This window comes from Periplaneta americana, chromosome 12 (genome assembly GCF_040183065.1).
Source record: "Periplaneta americana isolate PAMFEO1 chromosome 12, P.americana_PAMFEO1_priV1, whole genome shotgun sequence".
NCBI lineage: Eukaryota > Metazoa > Arthropoda > Insecta > Blattodea > Blattidae > Periplaneta > Periplaneta americana.
In genome coordinates this window covers 113,693,568-113,708,014 of record NC_091128.1, presented here as the reverse complement: position 1 = coordinate 113,708,014, position 14,447 = coordinate 113,693,568, and the positions used below count along the sequence as shown (strand labels likewise).

Genomic DNA, 14,447 nt, shown 5'->3' with positions numbered 1-14,447 from the left:
GTGTGCTGTTTTTAATTGCAGCAATATACACGGATGTAAAGATAAAGAAGGAAGGAATGTTACATTTCACTGATTAGTAATCTTTCATTTCTACGACGATTTTTGCTCCGTATTACGTTACAGAAGACAAACTATTGTACTTAAACGACTGTATTATGCTTAGGTCTCCTTTGAATAAAGATTCCCTTAACAGCATGTGGATAGGTGTAATCCGCAGAGAGAATTTCTACCTTACAACAAATCATTCAATTTATTCAACTCATTTCGAACTACTTTCAAACTACGTTATTACCATATAGATTGTTATTGTCCTTCATCCACTCCATATCCTTCATTTTCTTCAAACAGATAATTATTCGCCGAATTTAAAGATACAGAAACTGTATAAATTATAAAACGTTAATATTTTAATATGACTGATTATTATTATTATTATTATTATTATTATTATTATTATTATTATTATTATTATTATTATTATGCTTATTATGCTTTTTGATTTCATATAGCAGTTTAACCTACAGATTAAATTAAAAAGTAAAAATCCTTTCATTAACCGTGGATATGAATATTCGCATTCAGAGTTCCTATGAAAATGATGAAAGCCTGACAGCCAGAGTTGCCGGGTATCCCAATTTAGGCGGGATTCTCCCAATTTCGTGGTTAAATCCCGATAAAGCGAGTCGAGATTGGTAAAAATTCCGATTTGAGAGTTAACAGCTTAGAACGTAATTTAAACAAATTAGTCTGAATTTCCTATTAACCGATATTTTTATTTATATATTGACTCAAATGGTAACTCTGTGAACATAGAGGTAACCCGAGGAAATTTAGTAAGTCTGTGAGGTAACCCAGCTGATTGCCGTAAGGCAATTTACTCTACTCGCAAGATAATAGTTCCCCTAGTTCTACAGCATTGTTGATTAATCCGTTTCGGTATCTAGTTGCTGCTCTCTCAATTAATAAACATTGTGTAGTTCAGGTGCGTTGAATGACAAAAAAGATAGCGTTTTGATATCGTATTTTTACACTAATAACAGACACATACAATTGCTGCGTTTTATAGTTTAGTGAACTATGTTTAAACATGGATTCATTGTCAGATGTACTGTTGCAGTACCGGACCCGAAAAAGAAAAGTTGCCAAGTTACTGTAATTTAGTAGCGAATGGTTAAAAAATATTCGTGGTCAATAAAAGAAAAAACGATTAGCCTATAGTATTCACTGTACTGTGTGTCCTTCGTATTTTAGTGTTTCTCAAGGAGGCGAATGTTACATTAAAAGCACGCAAACATTACTTTGCAGAAAACAATTATAAATCTTATGATAAAGTGATGATAAGTCTAATGTCTTAAGTCAGCTTCTGATATCCCGATTTCCCTCGCAAAAAACCTAGCAACTCTGCTCACAGCAGAAACATGTTATTAAAGGTATATCGGAAAGTAAGTATTGTTCCTGTAAATAAAAAAAAACATTTAGCTTTCGGGTACGCAATACAACGCGTATTCAAATAGCGGTTTCGAAATCCCGCGCGTTTTCTCCCAACAAATGGCGGCTTTCCGCTGCTTCAATCTGGGAACATATTTCTCACTTTTCCGCTATGGCGTAGTAGGGACTCGGGTAAAAGTGTGTTGGGAAAAGTTATGATGTCTTGGTCTTGGACATGGTTCAGTCAAAGAGTTTGTAATATATATTACAAACTCTTTGGTTTCAGTTAAAGACGAACAACGAAGATTTGTTCCAATTACCACTGCAGAAGAATGCGTTCATAAATTTTTGTCATCACATTTCTGGGAGTTTCGTGTTTGAAGTGTCTTTCTCCTCTCTCCTGAAGAAGTCCTTCGCAAAATTAACAGATAATCCCTGCTTTCCAAAACTGTTTAAACCTTAAAGAAATTCAGCAATTTTTTTGAGTTAACCAAAAACTTCACGCTCGCTCTTATTTCGCAGGGATAGAGCTCTGGGAGTGTTTCATGCCGTGTAAACAAAGACTGATTCAGACTGCTTTCTCTGTGTCAAAAGAAATTCTCTCAACACGGTGAAACAAATATTACCACATGCTATACGAGACCACGATAGCATTGTGGTTGCTGAAATTGTTGCAATAACAAAGTACTCTACCTAAAAAGTGTCTTGACATCCTAGATAACATGCTCACTGAATTAATGAACGCAGAATTCTCTGAAAATTGATTCACATGCCCAATTCAATCATTTTGCAGGACTTGAAAGATTGGAAAGTGTTTTGGGCGCTTAGTGTGTATGCGTGTGTAAACTGGCGTTCAAAGGTATCCGACCTACGATTTCATGATCGTGTAAGTGAAGTTTTCAACCACGGGATAAGTCAGAACCGAAGATATAAAAAAATGGACAAACTTCGAAACAGTTCCACTAGTTCTCAATAGGTGGTACTATTATTGGGAGAGTTAAAAAGTGTCAGAGGAAATGATTATGTAGATTAAGCATTAATATTATCACAATTGACAATATCAGCGGTTTCCAGCTAAACCCAGTGTTGTTTTACAATTAGTTAAGAGGGATGAAAAATTGAATTCCATAATGCGGGAATATTTATCTACAATTGGCAACAGTGACTATTATCTTCGCCATCTATTCATAGAAGAAAATAAGTAAAGAATCAACATTTACACCAACAAATTATCGATCGCTATCGATTAGTCGGGTCAGATAGGCCTATCTTTGAATATCAGTGTACGTGTGTGTGTATTTCTTATTTGTATGTATCTTCTCATTTACGATGTAATCTCGCAGAAGCTGTATTTTTCTATTTTGTAAGAACATGCAATAAATTGATGATGGAAGTAAAGAAAAAAAGATTAAATATCAATTATTAGGCTACAATATCAATAGTTTCCCGTTAAACATTGTGGTTCCTGCAATCAGCAGAGGGGGATGAAAATTTTGAATTATATATTGCTGGTATATTTATGTACTATTGGGGACACTGACTTATCTTTGCCATCTATTCATGACCATTCTTAGTCAGGTCCTTGAGAATAGCCTCACATTTCTGGTATCGATTATGACCAGTGATGAGTCATGGCTGCATCATTATGATCCTGAAGGAAAACAAGCCAGCACAGTGTGGAAAACGCCAGGTTCGCCAATACCAAAAAGGCGAAAGTTCTTCCATCTGCAGGGAAAATGATGAACCAGCATGCAGTTTCTCCTCCCACAACTGTTACAGGATCATACCATGATACCACACGTCATTATTGGTGACAATGAGGAACCACATTGTAAAGAAATGACCACAACTTTATCGAAATGGATGAAGACTGGATCATGACAACGCACGACCTCACATTACGAATCAAGTCATGCAATTTCTTGCTAAATTCAACATAACCTGTGTACCACATCCACCTTATAATCCTGATCTCGCTCCCTGTGACCTTTATTCCTGTCACTAAAGGCAAAGCTCCGGGGCATTCGATTTTAGAACTCTGGAGCGGTGCTCAAGAAATGCGATGCGATTCTAAAGGACCCGGCGAAAAATGGCCTGCATCATGTGTTCGAGAACTGGAGGAAACGCTGTAACAAGTGCATTCAAGTAAAAGGAAAATATCATGTAAACCAAACATTGAAGTAGAGTAAAAAACATTTGTGGAAAAAATCAGTCTCAGTGTTTCTTGATAAGCCCTCGTACAAACCACCTGCCTTATTTTGTGATCCACCAAAATTTCCGGCCAGTCCTGTGAAATACCAGCTACTTGGCAACTCTAGTCACTGCCAATAATTCTACATACCACCTAATATTAATACGGTATGCCTGTACTAAGTATATATTAACAACACAGTACATAATTAATATTCACAGTTTTAAAATTCATGTAAATATTATCTAAACTACAGTCTTGTTTGCAGATGACCAGATATTAATGGAAAATTCTGAAGACAGCCTACAGACAAATGTTACTACATTAAATAGAATATTACAGATGTATACCGGTAATATGAAAATTTCTACTAGAAAGAAAAAAAATCAATGGCCATGCATGGAAAGAATCAACGAAGAGTTAAAATAATGATAGACTTAGAAATAATAGAACAGGTTCATGCATTTAAGTATCTTGGCTGTACTATTTCAGCAGTTACATTTAATGCTGATCTAGAAGAAAATGTCCAGAAATATAGTAAATTAAATGGATGTATAAACAGGTATTTCGGAAAGAATATGAGGCAAGATCTAAAAAAACAGGATGCATAACATTATAACCGGCCCTTCGCTATGGAAGTGAAATATGGGTGCTAAGACAACAAGATCGGAAAAGAATAGAAGCATCAGAAATGAGGTTCCTAAGACACATCCTGGGAATCACGTTAAGGGATAGAATGAGAAACGAAGACATACGGAAAGAACTTAAATCAACAAATATGGTCGAAGAAATTCAAACATATCAACAACAATGGTATATGCATGTGCAACGGATGCCCCCTGATCTTTTCCCACGGCAAGCATGTTTTTATCAACCCCAAGGCAGACGAGATATTGGTCGGCCACAAACAAGATGGACTTTGCAGTTCCATTAGTCTCGGAATGGGATCTACTCATCCTTGATAGGAAGAAGAAGAAGAAGAAGATTATTTAAATAAAAAATATTCCGTTCAGATCAATCATTTCGTTAAATATGGAGAGATCTGGTTTGGACTACTTCTCTTGCTTAACTCTCTGCATTATAGACATGAGAAAGTGCAACATCTCAAAGTTTGGAATTATTCCAATTTTTGGGTTAGGAGAATTATTAGGAACTCTACATTTTGTGACAATACAATTGAAAAGTTTGATCTCAAAACGCGTTAAGTCCATTTGTATGAAAGGACTAGACTAGTTTTTATATCACCGGTCTACGGACTGAGCGAGTTTTCAAGTGACATGCACAATAACATAAACTTTTAGACATGGATTGGCGTTGTTTTGAAAGAAAATATGCTTAAAATATAATGATAGAGGGCTCAAACTTAATCATACATGTATAAATCATAAAAACGGCCAAATGGACTGAGTGAGTTTTGGAATCACACTCTTCAATTACTTGAGCTCAATTATCCAACCTAAAACTTTGTAGTGCTCGGGAAAAGTGACATAAGTCAGTTTCCACAAATCTTTTTTGATAATTTATTAACTTATGGAACATCTGTTCGCTTGGAAAAAATACATAGGTAATTCCTCCCATTACAATAACTCATACAGAAAAAAAAATCAAATAGACATAAACCAGTGTATAAGTTGTCAATAAATTATCAAAAAAGGTTTGTGAAAACTGACTTATGTCACTTTTCCCAAGCACTGCAGAACTAATATTAGAGGTAAAGAATTTGTATGAAAAATATTAAAATCTGATAAGGGAGTGAAGTCACGATAGAACATAAGATAATGATGCGTTTTAGTGCAATAAATTGCTTAGATAAGTGGTTCTGTTTGGTATAAAATAGTCTTTTCTCAATTACAGTTTAAAATAATTCCATGGTTGTATTACAAATTTTAAGACAATTACCTCACTGAATCCTCTTCTTTGACCAATATTAGCTGCGGGGTTCCTGGGCACGATGGTGGGAGAACGGTAGTCTTTGGAGAAAGCATATCTGCCATAATGCATCAAGGATCCTATGTAGGAAATTAAAAAAATGTGGAAGTTCCTTCAGATACATAATATTACAAAATTGCAAATTACACACAAGGCCACATAGACACATTCAAATTAAAAAAGAGAGAAACATTACGGGATAAGTCAGAACTAAAGAGATAACAATTTGACAAACTTTGAAATAGTTTTGCTAGTTCTCAATAGGTGGCACCATTATTGAGGGCGGTTAGAAAAGTGTCGGGGAAGATTATGATGTATATTAAGCATAAATTATTCTCATAATTGACAATATCAGCTATCTCCATCCAAACCTAATGTTGTTTTACAATCAGCAGGGGCCTATTCCATAAAGGTATGATGTAAATTATAAGTAAATTCTCTAGTAAGCAGTAAAAATACTAGTTTTTCTATTCCACAAAAGACTCTTCTACAATTTGTACCACAGTCTAGTATATACAGTCACGAAGCTTGAGTTGTTGAGGGTACTAGGAACAATAGACTGTGCCGGTACTATTTCGCATTGTCTGTGATGAGGCGATAGTAGCGATCCTAGTGGTTAGCGACTATCTATGGATGCCTATTCCCTACGTATTAGCTTCATGACTGTATATACCTACTAATCTATGGAATACTTTACCACTCCATACTTACAAATTACCAATGAAGTTTCATGATTGTGTTCCACAAAAGTATTAGTATTTGTAACTTACTAGTGAATTGTCAAGTATTCCCTACATATATGTACTAATGTGATTTGATTACATTTATTTCATAATATTAAGATAAATTTTTATAAATAAGTGCTACAGAATATCTTTTCTTGCTTCTATTTCCTTCAAAAGGAGCAACTATATCTTCTTTGACATTATATTTAAATAATTTTGCAGTATTCGTAACTTCGAAACAATTAAGTTTGCAGGTGAAAGTTAAGATAGTTTATTAGTGGCATCTGTTGTCTAATATGGAAAACTATCAGGGAACATTATGCGGGGATCACAGAAGAGCATTATGATAAGAAGGAAGTAATTTTTTCATTATTAAATGAGTGAACTGAAATAAATAACATAGCAGGTTACGAAATTCATAGAATCTACAAATCTTTGCTGTAAGAACTCCAGCGGGACAAAATTCCGGCACATCGGCGACGCTGACATAACCTCGGCAGTTGCGAGCGTCGTTAAATAAAACATAATTTAATTTATACACAGTCCTTAAAAATTAAAATCAATTTCTTAATAGTACGAGCGAGCCTATAATGGTAGTAATTAAGACGCAAGTATGTTTGTTTATGAAACGTGCGCAAGCGAGTTTCATAATTTTCATTCGAGCGTCTTAATTACCATTATAGGCAAGTTTCAAACGACTTTTTATGCTCGACCATATTTCTAACTTGAAATTATTCAGAAGTAGTCATTTTATTTGTATCTGACAGAAGATCGGAAGTGACCTTGCTCATAGGTCGTGAATTGTGAGTTGTGCGCAGACGCGAAAGTATTGATTTTTTCCGAGGAACAATAATGTCATTGACCTTGATGTAATGTACAGAATGCATAACCTGGAAATTGATTTAGAATTGAAAAACAAGATGACAAATTGAATTTATTTGAATATTATTTACAATTAACGCTAATTATTATAGTAACAGAACATAACCTTTGGCGACAGTATTGGATTTCCAGCCTCCGTGACGTTTCCCTCGTCTTTCGATTGCATATCCGAGAATAATCGAAAACCTGAACTTTAATGAATAGATGTACTTTAATGACATGCATTAAAGGACTGCTACCAGGTGTATAATTACTACATTTCGGCATGGTCGAGCTTAAAAATATAAGTACTGTATCACAGTAACAAAAAACTGAGAGTATAACCACGGTCTAATATATGAGTAGCTTAATATCAAAGACGGACATCTGACTTCAATCGAAATTTAGATAGCTGTGGTTTTTTATACAAATTTTCATGCTTTTGCCATTTATAGTGAAACCATATGCAAACTCTAACATTATATTTATAAAATAAATTGCCTTAAATATTACAAAGAACACTGTGAATTAAAAAATTGCCTCTAGATCAAAACTATGGAGAAGACAGATGTCCGTCTTTGATATTAAGCTACTCATATACAGTCACGAAGCTTGAGTTGTTGAGGGTATTAGGAACAATAGACTGTGCCGGTAAAATTTCGCATTGTCTGTAATGAGGCGATAGTAGCGATCCTAGTGGTTAGCAACTATATATGGATGCATATTCCTTTGGTATTGAGCTTCGTGACTGTGTGTGTGTGTGTGTGTATATATATATATATATATATATATATATATATATATATATATATATATATATATTAGAGTGTGGTATAACCATTTCACGTACTAATTACTGGAATCCTATGAATTACTAGACACATTTTTTTACCTATTGATTTTTATTCTCATTACATAAATTGTTGAAGATTTTGATGAAATTATAGCTTCAGCTCCCCTTATTATTCCCTTACATCTATCTGGCTGTCCTTTTCTCTGCATGTGTGCAATATAATCTCCTAAATAAATTATTGATGAATATCTGTCAGTGCTTAAATAAATGTACTTACAATAGTATGAAGAAAATTTCCTATCTTTCGCATTTCACAAATGAATAATTGATGATACTACGTACAGTATTTAGCCCCTGTGACTTGCACTGCACATACGATTGTGTTGAAAAAATGAATGAGAATTGTTTCATAAAACACTCACCAGTGTCATATCCTACTCCAAGAGACTGCATTATGCGCCAACTAAACTTCTGGAAATTGTGTTCAGTGCCTGTGAAACAGAATAATAATTAATTGGTATCTCATAATGTAAGAAACACACATCTTATATCATGTTTTGAATAAGTTAGTTGTCCTACTATTAGATCCTGCATCTCTTAGTGGATAGTCATACATTTCTTCCTCATATTGAATTTTGGCTAACAGGGACGTTTTGAATTAATGCTTCCTACTATTACTTTCTGGTTGTACGATGTACAGTAGTGCCAAAAAAAAAAAAACCGGACCGACCCTTGTAGCTGATTTCAGAGCCTTGTTCACTCAGAGCACGATAGACTGGTAACTAAGACTTTCGTGGTTCGAATCCTGCCTGGGAAGGAAACTTTCTTTTGTCCTTATTCAAATTTATTCCCAATAATTTTCGATTGCAGCGATATTTTACTACTTAATTAACTTGTTATTTCCAGAACATGAATTTTACCAGCAATCGAAAAGTATTGGGAATAAATTTGAATAAGGAACAAAAAAATGTTTCCTTCCCAGGCAGGATTCGAACCACAAAAGTCTTAGTTACCAGTCTATCGTGCTCTGGAGTGAACAAGGCTCTGAAATCAGCTACAAGGGTCGGTCCGGTTTTTTTTGGCACTATTGTACGTCCATAAAGGCAAAGTTCTGATTTAGAAAAGAAATAAGTCTGGGATTCAGTGGCATAAATTTACGGGTCAAGATAAAAAATTGCTCTTGAATAAGAGGGCATTCAACACAAGTCCCTAATCGTTCCTTCCAAAAGAAACATAATGGTTTCACAAAGAATTACAATATTTTTCATTACGAATTTAACAACTCAGTTCTTTACTCACATCATTTTAAGAATGAGATCCGGAGAGTGTGGTGGCTATGGCTACCATTTATAAACTGTTTCTTCAGCTATAATTCAAAATACATTTCCCCCTCTATTTCGGAGCCTGCAGTCGACTTATTGTGTCTCATTACCTTCTTAATAATTAACAAAATCAATGTTCTCCATCCAATCATAGTTTCAGTTAATTTCTCTTCTAAATTCATAATATTATTTATTTTAATAAGAAATAAGTAAATGTGATACAAAATATTGTACGTCGCAACTACGAAATTGCTTTTACAGTAATCGTTTCGAAATTCCTGCCTCGCCTAGTCACTCGTACAGTAAAGTATAATTTTTTTGTAGTAGTTACGAACACAATATTTATTTTTGGTATCAGAAACGTTGAAGACGAGTATTTTCGTAACAGTTTCGAAATCGATCTTTCTGCAGTATCAGAATATCTTCTTTTACAACCCCCTAACGAGAAAGTAAAAACAAGACTTTTGTTCGTTGTTCATGTATTTAGGTGAGAACCAGACCTCATGCTGAGCAGGAGTCAAAGTATTAGACAGAGATGTTTTTCCCTATCCGCGGGGAATTCATACTTCCGTCTAGCGGACAACAACGCTATGATACCCGCCAGACGGAAGCAGTAATAGGCGGGCAGGTGGGCGAGCGGGAGAACGGAGCTTGTTATTTATATACTAATTCTCACCACATGGAAGCAGTATGGGGCAGTCTGACGGGCAAACAACTGTTTTGCACGTGTTATTCATATAGTTAAAACCACTCTGTAACACCCATTTACAAAATTTCACTCTGTTGTCAGGCTCGCCCAGTTGCAGTTCATGCACTTGCGTTAACTTATGTGGCTTAAATTTAAGTAACTTATTTGCGACTCTAGCTGATGAATTAGACACACCAACCTCCTGCATCAAACACCTGAGAGCTTTTCGCTTCAAATTATCGAGCCTAGCACTAATATCGTATAATTTTTCTTCAGTGAGAAGTTTGTAGCGCGGCTGAGGTTTCTTATCAATTAAGAAACCAATCTCTCTCAATTTCTTGACTATATCCCGAACACTCCTTGAATTTTATGCTGAAGAATCTGAGAACTCCTTCCAGAATCTTCTTCTCACAGTTGCTACAGACGTTTTCACAAGTTTATTACGTATAAAAATCGCTGCTCTAACGTGTATACATATTTTTTATGAGCCATCTGAACTGACTGTATTGTACATAGCCAAGAAGTAGGGTCAAGATCGAGAGTACAATTTTACGAATAATGTGCAAAACAGCTGTCTGCTCTTCAGAGCACCTCATTTTGCTTCCATGTAGATAGAATTAGTCTATGAATAACACAGAGTCGATTTCTAAAACGAGGTCTAGACCACGACCATGGCTTTAAACCGCGTTTGGATTTGTAAAACGAAGTCTTTTTCATTTTTCTAAGTCACGACTCGAAACCATGGTCTGAAGCAGAGACCACGGCTGGGGCAGGTTTAGAACCACGTCTTTATGTATACAAGATGGAGGTAGTAATCAGCTGGATGATTATCAAAGGAAAATTTGTGTCTACGAGTATTAAATTTCCGGATTAGAGAGAGAGAGAGAGAGAGAGAGAGAGAGGAATAATCCCTTGTACTATATAACGACGATAATTTCTGGCGAATATTTCGATTTTCGAAGAAATCAATGCAAAATTTAGCAAGAATGCTGAATAATAATAATCTGCAACGAAATGCAAAAGGCGATAGGTTGACAATTTTTTTACATCTTCTTCTTGCTTTCAGGGAAGTAAGATATAATATATTATATTAATTATACCTTATGCCGATAGGACGATATATCTTAATTCTTAGTCTTTACAGTAGTTTTAGACATTTCATTTAATGCTCGAAAATGTTGTGGGCCTACAAGAATATGAAAAAAACGTGATTTTGTCTTCTTATTTTAAGTTTTATGCTACAGGTGCTTTCCACGTAGTAAGCTCTACTAGCCTATTATATGTGAAAACAGAACCATACCAAATTTTAGTTTCAATTGAAATTTTAATTCAGTTAATATTTAGGTTATTAATTCCTCAGAACCGTGTTTTCAGTTAATGTTGGTAGTAGTTATGAACAAACAATAAACTACAACATAAACGCTCGACTTATGCTAATTATTTGTGTAATATCATTCTGGTACCTAAAAATCCGTTCCCTATTAAATACTAAGTAATGCTAGTATTTTAAACGCACGCATATTCCCTAAATATAACAATACCTTAGCTGAGAACAAAAGAACGTGACTCACTGCAATTCAATAGTTTTATTATTTTTATTTTATTGTGCTTCCTCAAATTAGAGGCTGCCATTAGACAAAGCATAAAAAACAATATAAATGATGAAAGATAACAGAGTAAGGAAAAAATAAACAAGTACGCAAATAAACAATGGAAATTTGCAGAATAAAAAAAGTTACAAGTAAAGAAGCAATGAAAGCTAATAAGAGAAAGAAAAATATAATGTTGCGTTAGTTTTTTCAGTACACTGAATTAGAGTTCATATAGGTGGTTTCGTAAAAGTTTGACTGACTCTCTAATTATGAGGAGGGCCAATTCATTCAGAAACGATTTGTGCAGTCCTAGGGTCTTACAGAATTGAGAAGAGAAGTTAGGTATCGTCCCTCTTGCTCCAAACATCAATCCCGTAACACTTATATCGTGAAGTTGGTATTTATCTTTATAATACGGGATGGTTGGAACGTAGATTGCTCGTTTCTTCCGATGTTCATTTATTTCTAATATCGACTGTGTACAGGAATAAAAATCGATTCTTAGCTGCGTTGCCATATATAAAACCCTAGATCATATATGTAACAGGTAGGTCGGCCTTATAGACCTTGACGTTAACAACATTTACCAGGTTTACTACGCTGCCAAATAGTTGTTACATAAGGAGTCGCGTCATAATTCCCATTTGAATTGCATTACCGACTGTACTGCCATCTCGTGTTCGTTTAAGGCGGACGGGTGGCGATCCTGGCGGTTGTTCTCTTCAAAGTGCTGCCGATTTTAACATAGAGATGAGTTATCTGTTACATATATGATCCAGGATAAAACCCACGAACCTCGGTTTTTCTCAAGCCGCGTCTCGACTTCGTTTTAGAAATTGCATAAGGATTCAGACCTCGATCGCGGTTCAAAAGCCGAGGTTTGGAACCATAATTTCGTCCGTGTTTTAGAAATGACCCATACTGTTCTCCAATTCACGCACCTGTCCGCCTATTTGTACTTCATTGTGGCGGGAATCACAGTGCTTCCATCCGCTAGACAGGAAAGAGATTCCCCCGCGGGTAGGGAAAAAACCGCTCTTTAGTTTCGCCCTACGTCTATACAGTATTTCAAATCGCATCTGAAAGCCTCAAGACAACAAGAAAGAAGACACCAAAGAACGAAAGAAATTAGGTAAAGAATCCAAAAGAAATGTGGCTTTTCTATTACCTGGCATGATATTGTTCCACAGGACGCTCACGTATTCGTCGCGGTCCCCGCGGCTCTGTTCGTGCCAGAATCCACAGGCATGCATCAACTCGTGCTCCACAATGCCCTTGTACAAGCATCCAGGACCAAGGGATATGTGCTGGCCGCCCCCGAAGTGACCAACTAAGCTGCTGCAACTAAGCGACAACATGGCTTGAGTGTAACAATAAAAATGAATAGCCTATATAGCCTTTAAAGAGAAGTTTCCTTTGAGTACAAAATAGTAAACGGAGATACAATGATTTGAATATTTTTTCACATCTAAGCCGTCAAATATATCTAGGAGAGTAATGTATAATATATAATAAAGTAATGTATAATGTAAGCATATAAAGGATAGATAATAATACAACTTATTTTATGCTCGACCATGCCGAAATATAGCAATTATACACCTGGTAGCAGTCTTTTAATGCATGTCATTAAAGTACACCTACTCATTAAAGTACAGGTGTACCAAGCCAATGACAACTCAGCTTACAGGTGTTCAGCCAATGACAAGTCAGCTTTGTACCGTTATAAAACCGCAAGTGTCGATTATTCTCGGATATGCAATCGAAAGAGAATTAGCGAAAAGTCACGGAGGCTGGAAATCCAATACTGTCGCAGAAGGTTATGTTCTGTTACTATAATAATCAGCGTTAATTGTAAATAATATTCAAATAAATTCAATTTGTCATCTCGTTTTTCAATGTCGAATTCAGTAATCAAGGTTATATCAAGTTTAACGGGATTACATCAAGGTCAATGACATTATTGTTCCTCGGAAAAAATCAATACTTTCGCGTCTGCGCCCATCTCACAATTCACGACCTAGAACAAGGTCACTTCCGATCTTGTCAGATACAAATAAAATGTATACATCTGAATAATTTCAAGTTAGAAATATGGTCGAGCATAAAAAGTCGTATGAAACTTGCCTATAATGGCAATTAAGACGCTCGTATGAATATTATGAAACTCGCTTGCGCTCGTTTCATAAACATCCATACTTGCGTCTTAATTACTATCATTATAGGCTCGTTGCATAATGTACTATTATGAAATCAGTTATTAGACTGCTCATGTGAAAAAAACAAGTCTGTCCACAACTGATTCTGTCGTGTTTACTTGAACGAACAAGTGATGGCTAAGGAGAGGGAGATCATGCCTTATCCCTCCGTTCTGCTTGTGTGTTAAAGGGTTGACTCGCGAGTCAAGAAATACCGACGACTGCTATAGGTGTAACTTGAAGCTAATACGTGACTTACTTACCCAGTACCTTTCAAAAGGTGAACGTAGTCTCTCTGAGTAGTGCGAGGTACGAACCGAACGCATGTGTAGGCGTGGAAGTCAAGGACAGCTGCAGCGATTACACTCCTCTCATACAGGTCTGCAATTGAAGGTGCAAGTCAACACAATTCAAGCCAATTATTTGGGCTTTAATTATCTTAAATTAGTTAGTCGTGGTGAAGGAAAAGATGTAACGGCGGAAATATAAAAATTCGTGAAGTTTGGAAGTAAGAAACAAATTCGACCCGAAATTTTACAAAACGTTAGCAAGACCACTTTCGCTATTAAGCGAGATATTGATTACTAGGAAATTTAATACAACAAAAATATTGACAACAGCGAAGAACTGCCAGTTGTTTACTACTACAGTAAGAAGAACGCTGAATCAACGAAAGAAGAGTGTGGTGAACGAGACGTGAAATAAGTGCAGGGAATAGAC

General features: G+C 35.7%; 1 protein-coding gene across 2 annotated transcripts in view; it reads right to left on the bottom strand.

The window, feature by feature from the left end:
• Nucleotides 1-14,447, bottom strand: part of LOC138710835 (zinc metalloproteinase nas-15-like) — a 152,630-nt gene that overhangs the window by 60,178 nt on the left and 78,005 nt on the right. For both annotated transcript variants that reach the window (XM_069841980.1, XM_069841981.1), the window contains exons 5-8: nt 13,991-14,108; nt 12,698-12,873; nt 8,350-8,418; nt 5,519-5,628 (exon numbers count right to left, since the gene is read on the bottom strand). In XM_069841980.1, the coding sequence (XP_069698081.1) occupies nt 5,519-5,628; nt 8,350-8,418; nt 12,698-12,873; nt 13,991-14,108 (473 nt within the window). The remainder of the gene's footprint in view (nt 1-5,518; nt 5,629-8,349; nt 8,419-12,697; nt 12,874-13,990; nt 14,109-14,447) is intronic.